The sequence below is a fragment of the Prionailurus viverrinus genome, chromosome C1 (genome assembly GCF_022837055.1).
Source record: "Prionailurus viverrinus isolate Anna chromosome C1, UM_Priviv_1.0, whole genome shotgun sequence".
NCBI lineage: Eukaryota > Metazoa > Chordata > Mammalia > Carnivora > Felidae > Prionailurus > Prionailurus viverrinus.
In genome coordinates, this window is record NC_062568.1 from 13,680,752 (window position 1) to 13,696,796 (window position 16,045).

The 16,045-nt window shown below is 57.1% G+C and overlaps 1 protein-coding gene across 1 annotated transcript; it reads right to left on the minus strand.

The window, feature by feature from the left end:
• Positions 1 to 2,172: 2,172 nt before the first annotated feature.
• On the minus strand, positions 2,173 to 15,216 carry WNT6 (Wnt family member 6). Its single transcript, XM_047873840.1, has 4 exons — positions 15,137 to 15,216; positions 5,168 to 5,388; positions 4,584 to 4,918; positions 2,173 to 2,993 (listed from the first exon to the last, which is right to left on the minus strand). The coding sequence occupies exons 1-4, from the start codon at positions 15,214 to 15,216 to the stop codon at positions 2,532 to 2,534; spliced, it is 1,098 nt and encodes a 365-aa protein (XP_047729796.1). The 3' UTR covers positions 2,173 to 2,531.
• Positions 15,217 to 16,045: the final 829 nt, after the last annotated feature.

Below are 16,045 nucleotides of genomic sequence, written 5' to 3' on the forward strand. Positions count from 1 at the left end.
ATTGTGGGGAGGGAGGACAGATACACTGAAAGCCATGGTTAAGGTCTGTTACGTCCAGGGTGAGTTCCCTTTCCTTCTGTTTCACTGAAAAACTCTACTCTCCTCCCTGTGCCCCCAATACCTGTGGTCTTAGCTCAGGCTGCCAGTCCCAGTCACGGTAGTACATCTTCCTGGACAGTTATTGGTTTGGGGGTGGGCAAGTGACCCCAGCTGACCACATCAGGGTCTTCCTTAGGACTTTGTCTGGGAAAGCCATTCTTTTTTAGATCACCAGCTCTAAGAATGTGGGCATAGGGCTGACATATAGAGAAGGTCTATCTGCAGCAGGAGATAATGAAGGCAGCGTGAAAAGAAGGGCAGAGATAAGCTAGAAACCATAGATGTTGGGGGGGCGGGTAGTGAGGGAAAAAGACAAGGGAGAAAGACCTATGACATCGTCTGGCCCTCTGGGTTCAGTTGTGCTTGAATTCAGTCTCACCCCTGCACTTCCCAGGTAATTAATTCCCTTTTAATTGTTTTTCATAGTTAATTCCCTTGACCTAAGCTAGTTTGAGTTGAGTATCTTCATTTGCAATCAAGGTCTGCCCAATACCTGCAAGGCATCAGTTCTCTATTCCCACTCTCACAGAAACTACCATTTATTAAATATAAGCCTGACATAAACTATCGTGCTACATGCTATGCTAAGTGCTTTTCATGTCTCAGAAGAATCCTCCCCATGGTTCTATGAGGATGTGAATGGTCCTGGTAATGGTGCCACTCTCCCAGTGAGAGATGGTGTCCCTTTCCCCTTCCCTTGAATTTTCACTGGTTCTGTGACTTGTGTCGACCAACAGGGAGTGACAGCAATGCTGCGTCACTTCCAAGGCTGGACTGTTAAGGAGCTTCTGCCTTCACACTCAGCATGTCCATTTTGAAAGCCAGCCTAGGTAAGAAGTGTAACTAAACCAAGGCCCCCATGCTGTAAGGAAGCCCAAGCTAGCCACATGGAGAGGAGGAGACCCTGGAGGAGCTCCGAGGCACTACTTAGACATATGAGTCAAGCCTCTTAGACTGTTCAGCCTGGCCCAGCCACTGCAGAAGGCAGCCAGGTGAATGACCACAACCATTGGTCCTTGCCATAAGGAGCAGAGCCACCAAGCTGAACTCTGAAAAAAATCCTAACCTAAAGGATCAGGAGAAGTAATTATTCGGGGGTCCTTTGTTATGCAGCAATGGATAACTGAAACATGATGGTATTCCATTATATAGACAAAGAAACTGAGGCTAACATGCCTATATTGTAAACTTCTTAGCAGCAGCAGCAGCTTCAAACACAGAGTGCCTGAATCCAAAGCTCATGCTTTGCCTACACACCTAGGCAGTCATTCTCTCCTGCAGTATTTGGACTGTGGGAAAATTGGGGCTCTGAATCCTAGCCATTTGCCTATGGCCCCGCCCCATTCTCTCTGCGGGAAGATGGAGGCATGAGATCCAGCTCTGGAGAACCCAGAACCTCCAACCTTTCCTCCCTGTCCCTGCAGCCTCGACATCAGCTTTCTGAGAAAGAATCAGAAGGGAGGAAATGTGCTTGGGTGCCCGGAGAAACTTGGGACAACTTTGCATCCTCCCCCACTGAGTGTGATTAGAAATGCTGATGGGGCAGTCTTTTCAATGAAGTTAGTTTGGGTGGTTAAAAAGCCTGATGTTACTAATAACATAATCTCATCACATTCTACAGTTTATAAAGTGCTTTAATCCTATGGGCTTGGGTGGCCCTAGAAGTCTACCCTCAAAGTCCCCAAGAATCACAGAAACAGAAGGGCAGATAAAGGTGTCACCCTCCCCAGAGAAGATGAGGGCTGGACTGAGAGCTGAGTACACTACCAGAGGCTTTTGATCTTCTTTTCTTAGACCTTTTCAGTCTGTCCCTTTAAAGAAGGACAGTTAGGTTTTTCCCAGCTTGCAGATCCAGGCCAGAGATGTTTGACAAGGGTGAACCAGAAGAATCCGCACTCTTCTCCACGGTTGCCAGGAGAACCTAATTCAGTAGGGGAGATAGGGACCTAAGGTGATAACCCCTGAGATGCTAGTTCTATCAAAACCATCTTCCTTTACACACTCCTTCGGAAGCCTGGCCCCATGGTGGCCCCCAGGAGGCCAGCTCCCTCCCAAACTGTGGGCCCAGTCCTATTGGTTTAAATATTTTTATTGATACTAAACTCACCCACCCACCCCATAGCCAGCAGTTCTAAGGCGTCCTGCGTCCAGAGGCCTCGAGTTTGGCTCTTTGCTTTCCATATGGGGGCCAAAGAGCGAGAGGGACTACATAGCCTCCCCCGGGGGCCCTCCAGAGCGCTCCCCCCGGGGTGGATGGCCTTCAGCGCCCCTCGCTTTCGTGGGCGGGCGTGTATCTCACGCCCGGCCGCCTCACAGTTGGCGGAGGCCTGGAAGATGGACCTTCGCTGCGAGCAGCGGGGCAGCGCCCCCTCCGGAGTCCAGAGGTCCCGCAGATGCCGAGGGGCGCGCGGTTTGGAGAGCCAGACGGCGCGTCAGAGGCAGAGGCTGAGCTCCTTGCGCACGCGGCAGCGGTGGCACTGCACCACACAGCACCAGTGGAAGCGACACAGGCAGTTCTCCTCGAGCTGCACGCTCTCCTGGCGGTGCCCGCGGCCGCAGCACAGCAGGTCACAGCCGCTGAGGTCCAGGGCACTGCTGTTGCAGGCGCGGCCGCGCGTGCCCGGCGAGCCGGTGCGCCGGTTGGGAGCGCAGAAGTCGGGCGAGTCGGCGGCGTAGAGCAGGTCGGCGCGGCCGGGCGGCTTAAGAGTGCGGACCGCGGGCAGCAGAGCCTTGCCGTCGTTGGTTCCCATGACACGCGAGGCGCCGTGGAAGCGCTCGAGCAGCCGCGCGCCCACCTCCCGGAACGGGGGCAGCTTCTGCCAGCAGGTTCGCAGCGCGCACGAGCCCGACAGCCCATGGCACTTGCACTCGGTGCGCGTGTGGCTCCGTACGGCCTGCAGGGAGCAAAGGAGCCGGCGGATGCGGACAGATTGGGGGTACGGGGTGGGGGAAAGGTCCAGAGGACCGACAAAAAATTAGATGGGGAGGGTGAGGTGGACGGAAGAGAGAAAAGAGCAGACCAAAACCAAGAGAGCGCAAGGTGGAGACGAGGAAACCCAGGGAGCAACAGCTCGGAGAGAAGGAAAAATTACAAAGTTGGAAGAGTGAGAGGAGTTGGGGGGAGTGGGGTGCAGTGTGCAGCAGAGATCGCAGGACGCAAAGTCAGGGAATGGGAGAGAGAGAAAGCAGAACTGACGGCTGGGGTGAGAGTCTCCCTAGAGGCAGGGAGGGGTTGCAGCTGTCCTGCTCTATTCCTCCTGCCAACCTCCTTCTGCCAGCAGGGCCCCCTCGTTGCTGCCCCTCTCGGCCCCAGACAGGGCTGAGCAGAGCCAGCCTCCTGGGCGTCTGACAGGTATGTGGGCCTGTCTGGACATTCCTCTCTGGGCCCCCTCTTACTCCCTGCCTGATGCCTCAGGGCTGAACCCTAGAGGACACGGGATGTGAGGGGGGGGGGTCCCTAGAGCATCTTAGAACTAAGGCATAGGTTTCAGGATGGCCGACGGTGAATGCATTACTGAGAACCAGAATCCAGAACCCCTGCCCCTTATTTGCAATTTGTGCCTGAAGCTGGGGTCTAAGAGTCACAACCCCACTAAGATTTATGGTGTCAGATGACTCAGCAATATCATCTGTGGAAGCTCAGCGTCCAGAGACCAACCTGAAATGCAGACTTGTGCGCCCCCCTCCCCTTCCCAGGTTTCTTTCCTTTCTCACCCTCCCTCCTGGAAACATCTGACCGAGAGCTGGGGGTGGGGGTGGGGGTATGGGGACTCCTCCTTGCAGAGGGAAGGGGAGAGGCAGGGCCCAGTCTGGAGTTGGTGGGCAGCCAGTTGGCAAATGCCCAGATTCAGTCACAGCTTTCCTGGCCTTTAGCTGACTCCCTCCTACCTTCACCAGCCTTGTCTTTCACACCTTTCCAAGCCTTCCTTGGCCACGTTCTGGCCCTTTTCCCTGGCCTCCCTCACTTCTCCCAACTCCTCCACCTCCAGACCTTTGCCCCAGCTTCTGTCTTCTCTTTCATCCCCCAGCTTTTGTCACCCTCCTCTGTCCCTGTGCTGGTAGCCAGATCTCTACCTATCCCAGCCTTTGCCTCACCTGTCGGGTCTCAGAGGTTTGTCTTCCCTACCTGAGGTCCTGAGTCCTCTTCTCTGGGTGTCCCCTCCCCATCCTGCCCACTAGATCACCAGCTCTAGGCCTTCCTAGGCCTCCCAAGGGACTCCCTCTTCTAGGCTGGCCACCTTGCCTCCCACATGCCCATCCACATGCCCCCAGCCAGTCTTCCCAAGTGCGCCCTTTCTGCCTCGCTGGCTCCCACACACGTTAACATACTCCTGCACATACACGCCCTCATTCGCACCCCCATTTCCTCACACGTCTACAAACACGCTCGCGCACACCCCACCGTCACCCACGTCCACTCACACCTACCCATACCCACACATTCATACCCACACACTCTCTTACACACCCCTGCCCATACTCACCAGCCGGCCGGCTTCGTTGTTGTGCAGTTGCACCAACGCACGGATGTCTCCGCGGCCCCGCTTGTGCCGCGCGTCCATAAAGAGCCTCGACTTCTCGTCCCCGAAGTCCACGTCGTCGCCGCAGCCCCCCCACTCCCAGGCGGCGCTGCCGTCGGGGGAGCCGGCGGGGCCGGGGGGCCCAGGGGTGCCGGGCAGCCCCGGGGGACGCGGCGGGGCCCGCCCTCGGGGCGCCTGGCAGCCGCACTGCAGCAGCTCGCCCATGGAGCAGGCCTGCGTGACGGCGTGGCTGGCGCCCGCGGCCGTTATAGCGAACACGAAGGCCGTCTCCCGGATGTCTGCGGGCCGGGGGCAGGATGGGGGAAGTCAGCCGGCAGGACCGAGGCTGGGTCCCCGGGGGTGGTGGGGAGGGGGGAGGCGCTGCGGTGGGCGAGGCAGCATGGCTGGGAGGCAGGGTCGGGACAGGGTACCCACAGACCGGCGGGAGAGGTGGGGCTCCCGCAGCCGCCCCCCCCAACCCCCCCTCTCCTCTGATCCCCGAAAAGAAAAAGCAGCCCCCCCCCCCCAGGTGCTCTCCCCACACTGACCCTGCTGCAGGATGCGCCCGAAGGCCTTGCTGTGGCTGGAGCAGTTCCAGCGGCGGAATCGGAACTGGAACTGGCACTCCCGCACCCCGAGCCGGGCGCCCCGGGCTAGCTCTGCCACCACCTCTGGCTCGGCCTGGCACAACTCAGCCTGCCGCCCTGCCAGCCGCCGCGCTTTCCTGCAGATGCTGGTAGGATCCATGACCAAGGGGCTGCCCACCGCCCTGGAAAGCAAAGAACAGCACGTCCAAGATATAACTCAAAGGGCTGGGGCGGGGGCGGGGAGGGAGGCCAGTCCCGCTCAGCCCACAGCTAGGCGCTGGGACGCGCCTCTTCTCTCCCCCCACCCCAACTGAGTGTGAGATTGTCCCATCTGGTTCTCTTTCTGTCCCATGTCCCCTTTCACTAGAGTTGAGACCGAAATTGCTATAGAGCAAGGATTCAGCCTTATCCTTCCGTGCACATCTTCATTAATAAGTCCTTCTAGGAATTTGACTCAAGGTGAGGGCACCCGGCACCAGGTGAGCCAAAAGGGAGACAAAGAACAGGCCTGACCCCAAAGGGTGATGAAGCTCACACCCCCTCTCTAGCTCAGTTTGTCCTTCTGTAAAATGGGAAGGTTGGGCTTTGATCCCTAAGGTGGGCCCTTGCAGGAGGATATCCTCTATCTCTCTGAGCTGGAGAGCAGGAGGAAGTAGCTGGGGGACTGAGTCTCTGAAGCATTATGGTGAAGTAAGTGACACTACCCTTTCGTTCCAGGGTCTGTGACTTTTTCAGAGCAGGATGGCCGGCAAGGCAGGCCAGGCCCTGACGTCACTGGTTGTGACCTAACTGGTTTGGGGAAGGGGAATGCCTGTTTGGCTTGGTGTGGGTAAAGACCGAAATGGGAAGTTCCACACACTTCCAGAAATCCTTCCGTTCCCAGCCTTCATTCCACCTAAGGAGAGAGCTGTTATTTGGTTTCCATAGACCAGACCCCTGAAGGTTAAGGTTACTCGCAGCTGAGTGGAACTCCTTGAATCAGATCGCTCTTATTTGATGAACGCTTAGCTGTGGTCCCTGTGCTGCAGGAATGAGTGGGCGGAGCACTTGGACCTGAGAGTAATTTGAGATCACACAAAAACCCTTCAGCAGAGGACAGAAAAAGACTCCGGGTGGGGAGAAGTAGCACCAGGAGATAGAAAATGTCGAGGAAAATGGTAGGAGATAGGTGCCAAAGGTCAAGGTGGCCTACTTTTCATTTTAGCCTTCATGCCCATCGGCCCCCCTGTCCCCATTTGCTCCACAAGAACAGGCTGCCCAGGCATGTTCTGGCCCCACAACAATGAGATGTAATGGGCTTGAACAGCAGCAAGAAGAATTTAGGTCTTAAGGTAGAACTTCTCAACTCTGGGGAGCGAGATGCTTAAAGAGGCCGTTGCAAGAAGATGTGTAAGTTCAGTTCTTTCTAAGGTCTCCTACTCCCCCCCCCCCCAACACACACACCCCACCCCATCAGATCATTGTCAGCCTCCCCACCCAAGTAGTCCTGGAGCCAAAATTCTTTTCTCAGTGAAGAGTTATAGTCCAGACTCCTTCCTCCATGCTTAGGACCTGACCATCACTGCATTCCAACTGCAGCCTGGAAAGGTCCAGCCCCAGCCCATTCCCAACCCTAGAAAAGTGGTGGATGGAGCAGTGGATAGTGTGTGCCATGGATAGGGCAGCACAAGGTGGTTCCCAGTGGCCCAGTGACCACAAGTTTGTCAGTCTCTTTCTCTCTCTCCGTGTATCATCGATCCTCCCCTACCCCCATCCATTTATCCACCTCATTACAAAAAGGATTTGAGAAGACTTCCAGCATGGTCAGTAGATAAGACTATGAGCACCTTGGGAGTTAGAACTGACATTTTCTTTTGTTTCCTGTGGCAGATTTTTAGGTGCTTAATTCGTATTTCCCCCAACTTTTGTTATGAAAATGTGCAAATGATTACTATAATACTACAATATTACAAATGATTGTTCTAATACTACAACGAACACCATTTAATCCATGTTTTTGAATGAATGAATGAATGAATGAATGAGCCTTCTAAGGAGAATGTCCTCATTTGAGTCCAGGCCCTTGTCCACATGAGATTCCATGGCTGCTAATCAGCTTCCTCTCTCTCCACCCCTCCTCTGCCCACCCCCCACTGGATGCAGAGGCAGGGAAGCAGGCCTCCCCATGACTGTCCAGCTCCTTTCCTGCCACCTGATTGTCCAGGCCTCCACCTGGGAATCTGGGGCTCTGCAAACTCTTCTTCCCCAAATCACCCCACCCCCCATGCCACTAAGCTCCCCAGTCTCTCTTCCCAGCCCTGCCCTCTGCTAACTCCCTAATTTCCCAAGGTTGACTGGTTTTATCCTCTCAAGGTTACTCTGACCCCATCCCTCTCCTCTCCCTCCTCCTGCCCTAGGGAAGCAAGAGAAGGTGGGGGTATGCAGGGAGAAAAGCAAAAACCTCCTGACCTTGTCTGCTTGCCAGGGGCTAGAGATAGGAGAGAAATCGGGAGGAGCAGGAAGGGTAGGGCCCTCCCAGAGGTGGGGCCAGCCCTTTGCAGGGTTGAGGGGCTGCCCCAGAGTCAGTTGCTGGTCCGGGTCTGGCTCCCCAGGCTGGCTTGCTGCCTGGGAACAAGGCTTGTTTACAAGCTGGTCAGGAGGAGGGATGGGCAGTAGTAGCAGCTAGAATCCCAAGGGACCAGCTTGCTCCCTGCCCTCCCGTCCTCGCTCCCATCCCCAAGTCACAGGAAAGGAAAGTCCAGAAGAGGAGTGGGGGTGGGGGGGTAGGGCATCGGGCAAAACATCAAGCGTCACTTCTGCACCCTGGTCTCTGTCAACTCTGGGTGAGCTGAGCCACTGTGGGCAAGTCAGCTCTCTCTCCGCGCTTCAGAAACAGGAGAAGTTGCCCGAGAAGCTCCCTTGTCCCCTCCAAGTTAACACTGGACATAACATCAAGAAATAACTCCCCCATCTCCCCTCTTTCTTTACCCTCCTTTCTTCCCTTCTGCTTCCTCAGGGAATCAACTCTGCTTTTTTGGCCTCTGAGTCAGCATTGGCCTGGGTCAGCCCAGAGAAGATGTACCCTTTTGGGAGCATTTGCTTGTTTGGGGAGCTAAGCACAGTGGTGTAGGAGTTATATAATATATAGCAGGTAGGATCTGAGATCCTAATCAAATAGCCATTCCTGGGCATAGAAAAAATGAGGCTAGTCCTAAAGGAAATCTTGCAGACAAGAAGGGACAGGCCTAAGGTTGGCCATTCTAACTGGCTTGGCAGATGCCAAAATCTCCCTCCCAGGACCTTGGTTGGTAGAATCGACAGCCAAGTGAGGTGGCGTTAGGGACAGCCAGCTCCTACTGGCAACATCTGTAGCTCTAAGCCCTGGGGGCCCCAGGTTCTGGCCTAACCTACCTTTCCGTCTCCAGATTCAGAGGGCCAAAGGGAATGCCAGAAACCATCTACTCCTCCTCTACCCACTTCACCCCCGTTATACAGACGAACATCTGAGGAAAGAGGTGGCCGACCTTGGCCACTCAATGGAGGAATCCGTACTTCAAGGAGTTTAGGTGAATGTTATTTTTTAAGTTTATTTGTTTGAGAAAGAGAGGGAGCATGTGTGTGTGCGGGGGAGGGGCTGTCAGCTCAGGGCCCCACAGAGGGCTCAAACTCATGAACCAAACCTTGTGATCATGACCAGAGCCGAAATCGAGAATCAGACGCTCAACCAACTGAGCCACCCAGGCGCCTCTGGGTGAATCTCTTTAAAACCAAAGGGACTGGAGGGAATGACCACGTGGGGTCTCGGAAGAGCTGAGATGCCCTCGCACACCATCCTCCACACAGCCCTTCTGCCAAGCAGGGTTGGCTCACTGCATCCATCCCAGATAACACCTCCAGCTTTCTGGACTCAGAGCTACCCCCTCCCAATCCCTCAGTCATCAAAATCACATCCAGCATCTTTCCGAGCTCACCTCAGATCCCTGTTGCCCCTGAGCCCAGCCCTCACTGACCACCTCTCCCCCCCATCACCTCAGGTGTCGCTCATCTGGGGGTGCTCATTATCCTGCCAGTGGCATAACTATTTTGTCGTGTCGCCCTGTCTTCTCTCTCCACTTAGGTGAAAGACACACTAAAGACAAAGATCTCACGCTGTCACGATGTCACGATGTGTCACGATGTCATTCGTGGCACACGTGCAGAGTCTGGGGAGTCTGTGACTTGGGTTTCGATCTGGGCTCCGCCATTTGCTTCTCCTAAGACGTCAGCAAGTCCCTTGCATGTGAAGTGGGCACTTAATATTTGTTGAATGAATGAGACCTGACCTTCGCAACCTCAGTGTCCATGACCATCAAATGGGAGTCATGATACCTGACAACTTCCCTGGTACACATGAGAAGAGCCTGCCCAGACGGTGAGCTCTAGCAAAGTGCTTTTTGTCCTCCCATTCACACCCCCATTCATGTCTTGGGCCTGCACAGAGCAGGGCAAATGGTAGGCGTGCAGGCAGCTGTTTGTGGATTCACGAGAACACCCTTTCCTCCAGCTGTCTGCCCTGACTTCTCAGCTGGGATCCCTGTGTTCCTTCCTCCCTCACCGGCCCTGCCTGTGAACCAGAAGCACCCTCCGGGACCCTCCCCTTCCCCAGAGAGCACTCCTGAGTGGATTATCGAGGCCAAGGAGATCACAGACCCTTTTGGTGCCCGACTTCCTCTGAAGGGCCTCCTGGCCAGCCACCCTCTATTTCCTCACACTCCCCACCCCCAGGGTCCTTAGTCTGACCCCCACCTCCTAGGAGCCAGCAGAGGGAGCCCTGAGCCCTGGGGCTGTGGGTGGGGGCTGTATGGGGGTGGGGAGGTGGGTGGTGGAGAAGGGGCAGAAAAATGTTGCCTGACGGCTGCTGAGGCGGCTGGGCCCGGGCCTGTGCCCGCCCGCCTGTCCTGTCCTGCTCTGTCTAACTCGATAATTACTGCTCCCCATCCCCCAGCCACTACCCCCACCCCAAACACCACATCAAAGCCAGTGATGCCCCAGCTCCATTAACCCCTGCCTCCCCACCGCCCACCAGATACCCCATTCCACCCCTCTCCCACGCTGGCCCAATTTGGTTCCCTCTGCCCCGTCCTGGACACTGTCCTTCCCACCTCCTCACGCTGCTCTCCTTCTCATGGCTCTTGGAAGAGGCAGGGGCTTTCCCTTCCCTGATGAACGTCACCAGTCAAGAGGGCTTCCTACTGGTCAGGGCTGTGGGAGGCAAAGGAGTGGACACATTGACCCCCCCCCCCCCCCCCCCCCCCGCCAAACACACACTGGATTCTCTGAGGAGAATCTGTCATGTGTCTTCTGGTCTCCCATAGTGAGGTGGGGAGCACCCATGTGAAGGTGGGGGTGGGGAGCAGAAAGGGCCTGTGGAAGGCCCTGTACCCCTTTCCTGACCGCACCCCCCCACCCCTCACTGCACGCAGGGATGAGGTACTCGGCAGGAGGTAGACTCCCAGCCCTAGTGCTCACTGCCTGCATTCTGGATGGCCTGAGGCAAGTCCCCTCCAGTTCCTGGACTTTGCTGGACCTCTAACCATAAGTGAAATGATTGGCCTAGATGATCTCCAAGTCCTCTCTAGATCTAATTTCTAATTTCTGGCTTAAATGGAGGGCTTGGAGCTGGAGGAACCAGCTTTGGAAGCCAGGTGGAAAACCGTAGCTCCCTAGCTCCCTCCCAGCGACCTTTTCCCTCCCTCAGCTCCTCCTCAGGTGGATCAGGGGAAGCACCCATGGTCTCGCCCGACCCCGCCTCTGGCAGGAAGGAGGACATAGGCTAGAGGGCGCTCTGCCCAGTCCCTAGGGACAGGCTTCTGTGTTCCCTAGCGCCTCCGGCTCCCGCTGGCCAGGCGCCCTGCTGCTGCCAGCCTGACCCCGGCCCGGCTTCCCCACCCCGCCCTCGCCTCATCCCCTCCACAGCTGCATTTCTCCATCAAAGTACACATTCTGGAATCCCCCTCGCTGGGCCCTGGTGATCAAACTTCCCACTGACCTCCCCCCACCAACTCCTGGCTTCCGATGAGAACAGGGCAGGAGGGGGCTGCCCCCCCCCCCCCCCAGGAAATGTCACAGTGCCAGGGCTCTGGTGGGCTTGGGGCATGCTCTGGCCCAGATAGAGCCAGCCTCCTTTTGCCCCTGCCCTTTTCTGCTCACAGCCCCATTGTCTCCCTCCAGGGGAAGCTGCCAAGGCGGGAGGCCTGGAGGGGGGTACTGGGTGGCCACCCCACCCCAGTTCCCACCCCGCCGGGAGCTTGGTGGGGGCCAGGAATAGGACTGTCCACAAAGGGTCAGATAAAGACAGGATGGAGGAGGATGGCCAAGCCCAGCCTGGGGTGGAGGGGGGATCCCAGCTGGAAAACCTGGGTGTCATGAAGAAGCCTGGGTCCTTTCCCTGACTCCCTGTGGGGCCAGAGATGAGGTTGTCCTAGGCCTCTGGTTCCTGTTTCCTTTCCATAATGGGTGAGGGGGAGGGGGGGAGTGGAGAAAGGCAAGATGAGATGGGGGAAGGGAGTGAGACTGGGTGGTATTTTTGCTAGTGGAACAAGGGGGAGGGTTGGTTTCTTTCATAGAAAATATAAAACAGAAAGAGGAAAGAGGAAGAGAGAAGGGAGATTGATTTGATCTATTCTGTGAGAGTGAGCTATTTTCCACATGCACTGATTGAGAGCATAAATAAAGATGGGTCAGACATTGAGGAGGACTTCCTGGGGGAGGGGGGAGGGGCTCAGAGACCAGGCTGGTGGGGTGGGCGCTGGTGACCAGGAAGCCACAGACTTTCTCTCTCTGCCTCGGTCTCAAAATGGGATCTGTCGGGGCCAGGGCACATGCTGGATGGCCTGCAGGCAGGGGGCTGGACAAGATGACCTCAAGAGAGCCTGGCCAATGTCCTGGAATCTGGGATTCTGTGATTTACAAAGATATGGTTACAGATGGGAGAGAGACAGACAGAGAGGCCGGAGGCAGAGTTTAGAAAGCATGCATTGCATGGAGGGGGGATGAGGGGGAGGGGGAAAGGAAGCGGAAGGGAGACTTTTCTGGAACCTGGAGCCAGGTACCTGAGCCTATTCCAGGCCCTAGATCATTCCCCTACAGGAGCCCTCCTTTCCTAATCAGGACAATCCAGTCACTCAGCGTTCCTGGGGTCCTCTCTGTTCCCACCCTGGAGGCTATTAGCATGTCAGGATGGTGTGCAGGGCTGCTGCTTCCCTGCCTACTGCTAGAGCCCCAGCCCGGCTAGCATTCTCTGAGAAGCAGGGAAAAGAGGGCCAGCAAGCAGGTCAAAGAACGAACTGGAAGCCCCTAGCCTGATAAAGTTACTAGCCTAAGTGAAGCTGGGGTAAAGGGCAGTGTGGGGGTGAGGGGTGGGCAAAGAGTGACGGGAGCCTTAGGCCACAGGGATGCTGGGTCCAGCCCACCAGCCCAAGCCCAATCTCAGAGAGCAATGGTAGGATGGGGTGGGGACAAGAGTGTCAGCAAGTAGAGTCAAAGATCCCAAGAAAGGAATCTGGGCTCAGACCAAAGGAATGAAGTGTCAGAAACAGAGGAGAGTGAGGGGGCCAGTGCAGGTGGGAGAGGCAGGTTCTCTGTGGGAAGCATCTGAGCGAGGCAGTTGCTGGACACCTTATCACCCCAGCCTCTCACTCTTCACCCAGCTTGCTCTGCAGCTGCAGCCATGAAGGCCCCTGTGTTCTCCTACACCTGTCCTCCTCACCTCCTCCCCCACTCCCTGCTTCCCAGCTTCAGGGTCAGTCTCCAAGGGACCAGACCTCTCTCCCTCTGGCTTGTCACCCACCCACCAGCCCCTCTTGAACAAAAGAACCCCCACAATACAAGCCCCAGGAAGGTGAAGCAACCAATTCAGCAACATTCCACAATACTTCCCCAGCACCTTTAGCCTCCAGGGCCCAAAGACAAAGGCTCTGACTTCCCGGAGCAGGGAAGAGAGACCACAGAGGGGACGGTTGTCAGTAAAACGCAGTAACTGGCATGGTTGTCCCATGCATGGGGTGCAGTAGGAACACACAGAAGGCAAGGGAGGAAAGACAAAAAGACAGTGTCGTGGAAGATGTGCTGTTCTAACTGGAAAGATGACAATGAGCTGGAATAAATGGAAAAGGAGAGGAGGGAGGGCGGCTACCATCTGGGAGAGACCTCTGACCCCATACCTTGAGAAAGGGCAAAATTAGAAATGTGTGTCTGGGAAACAAGACAGAGATTCTTTTACAAAGTTTTGCTTGGGACTCTTGGAATTTTAAATTTAAATTAATCCTTTTCACCCCTACAAACTCTAGCCTGGAAAACCCGCAGCGTGGAGGAGGAGACTTACACTTATGGATGGAGCACCTCCCAGTGTCAGATCATTTTGTAGATCCTCCCATCTAATCCTCCTATCTAGCTTACCAGGTAGGGAGACTGTTTCCCAGTTTTAAAGTTGAGACGTTGAGGCGCAGGAGAAGTGAGTTGCCAAGGTCACAGACTTATTGTCGGCCGAGATTAGATCTCAGGTCTATTTCAAAACTGACACAGCATTATAGCAAGCCAGGATCGAAGGACGCATGTTCCCTGGCCGGGACTGGGTCATCCTCGATTTGCTCCCTCACTGACACCCCCAGGGGACATCTCTCCCGCATCACGAAAGAGGGATAGCAGCCAGCAGCTCCCTGTGTGGGCATCCAGCTCTCTATCTCCCGGGGGGGGGGGGGGGGGGGGGAAAGGATCTGCCTGCCCCACCCCTCCATCCAAACGGGGGGGGGGAGGGTGGAAGAGGAGCGGAGGATAGGGAATCCAGCCAATGACATGGCCCTATGCAAATAGACTAGACCCTGCTTTCTTAGGATTGGCTGACGCATCAGCGGTATTGTCCAAGTCCCTCCTCTTTAAACTCTGATCTATTCCAGGCGGGTCTTTGCAGCTCCAGAGAGACTAGGAAGGAAAAGAAAGTCTCCGGGATCCGGATCTCTGAGAGGTCTCGACCCGGCACCCACCTTTCTAGTTGCTGTCCATCCCCAAGGCTCAAAGTTCCCGCGACCTTAGCTGCGTAGGTGTCTGCTCTAGCTAGGGCCCGGTCTGGAGGCCAGGTCTGGGAAGACGTCCCCATCTCCTGGCTGGCCAGGCCTCCCTCTCTTCCACCACGACCCTTCACGATTCTCAGTACCTCCCGAGCTGCATTTTTTTCATTTCTGACCCCCCACATCTGGAAGGGTCGGAGCCTAGGTCCCTTTCCTGTCTTTCCTCCTCTTCTTTGCTCTGGGGGGAGGATGTAGAGAAAACCGCGGTCCTGACTCAGTTTCCCTTTACGTTTTTCCCCCGCCACTACCACTTTGAAGTAGCACTCAGCTTCTCAGCGAGAAGCTGGTGGGTTGTTAAGCAAAGTAAGGCGGGGAAGAGACAGCTGTTGGACCTTCCCTGCTTTGTGGCTTACCACCTTGTTCTTCTCTTTCCCACAAATCCAGTCCTCCTCCCCTAAATCCAGGGCCCTCCTCACACACTCTTTTCTTTGGATCTCTCACTGCAGATCCTCCCGCCGTCTACCCGGTAGCTCTTTCCTACCCGCGTGCCAGTTCCTTGAGGACCTGGATTGAGCGCATAACCGAAGGGGGTTGAAAGAGAGTGGGGAGGGTGTGTAGCACAAGGTAGGAGGAAATACAATAGAATGTGCGGGGTGTGGGTTTAGGAACATCTGAGTGGCAGTTTAGAAGTGGCCCAGGCGGTGTCTGGCAGGACAGCGGCACGCACCTCCCGGCACCTCCCCAGCTGCCCTAGGGCTGGGTTCCCGCTCGCTCGCAGGTACTGCCCAGAAGCAGCGGGACCGCGTTTCTGAGCCACCCGCCACCCCTCCCCGCCAGTCAGTCCCGAAGTCCCCACCCTTGAGCTTCAGTAGCCACACGGGGACAGCCAGCCCGACACAGCACTCACCACCACAGTCCGCCGACGTGCGCGGGACACAGGAGCAGCAGCAGCAGCAGCCCGAGGAGGGAGGGCGCGGGCGGCAGCATCGTGAGCGCTCTACCGCGGGCCGGTGCGGTCAGGGGGCGAGGCTGCGGGGCCAGCCGGTGCGCGCGGCGGCGCGGGCTTCGGGGCGAGCGCGGCTACGGCGGCGGCGGCGGCCGGGAGGCGATGGCTCCGGCGGCGGCGGGGGGGCCCATCGCGGGCGAGGAGGGCGCGGCGGAGGCGGAGAGCGGACGGGGCAGCCAGCGCCTGTGTCTCCCGCCGAGCTCGCTCGGGAGAAGAAATCAGAGCCGGGGGCGGGGGTGGGAGGGGAGCTGGGCCCGGGCGGGGGCGGGGGCCAGGGGGGCCGTGGGGTGGCAGTTGCGACAGTCAGGCGGCGGGACTCTCGGGAGGGAGCCGTGCGCCCCGGGGCTGGAGGCGCGGAGCTCCGCGGAGGGCGGGTGCGAGGTCCCGGGGCGGGGCCCGAGCGCGCCGGTGGCTGCGGGACCCGCCTGCCTCGCCCCTTCGCTTTGCCTCTCTCGGACTGGGAGACCCCGCCGCCTCCCAGAGTCGGGGGCAACGAGGGGCGGGGGAGTAGGGTGGAGAGGGGTAAGGGGGGGGTGAAGAGGAGCTGGGGAATGGGGGACGGGCTGGAAGGGAGACGTTTGACAGGTTTGTTGACTGTAAAGAGAGAAAACTTCCCAGGAATGAGGGAGTTGGGGGGGTGGGGGCGGTGGTTCGGAGGGAGATGCTGGAGAGGGGGCCGGGAGAGGAAGTCTGCCTGGGGCGCTGGGTGCTCCGGGAAGGGGTGTCGAACTCTACTGTCTGCCGGGCGGACTCTGGAGGGGTCACCCCTTACCGGCCCCGCCTCCGCGCCGCACGCCCCTTTCTCAGCCT

Coding starts and splice junctions, on each gene's coding strand:
- WNT6 (XM_047873840.1), bottom strand. CDS start 15,216: ATGCTGCCGCCCGCGCCCTCCCTCCTCGGGCTGCTGCTGCTGCTGCTC. Junction 4,919..5,167: donor CGGGCGCATCCTGCAGCAGG/GTCAGTGTGGGG, acceptor CCCGGCCCGCAG/ACATCCGGGAGACGGCCTTC. Junction 2,994..4,583: donor ACAACGAAGCCGGCCGGCTG/GTGAGTATGGGC, acceptor TGCTCCCTGCAG/GCCGTACGGAGCCACACGCG.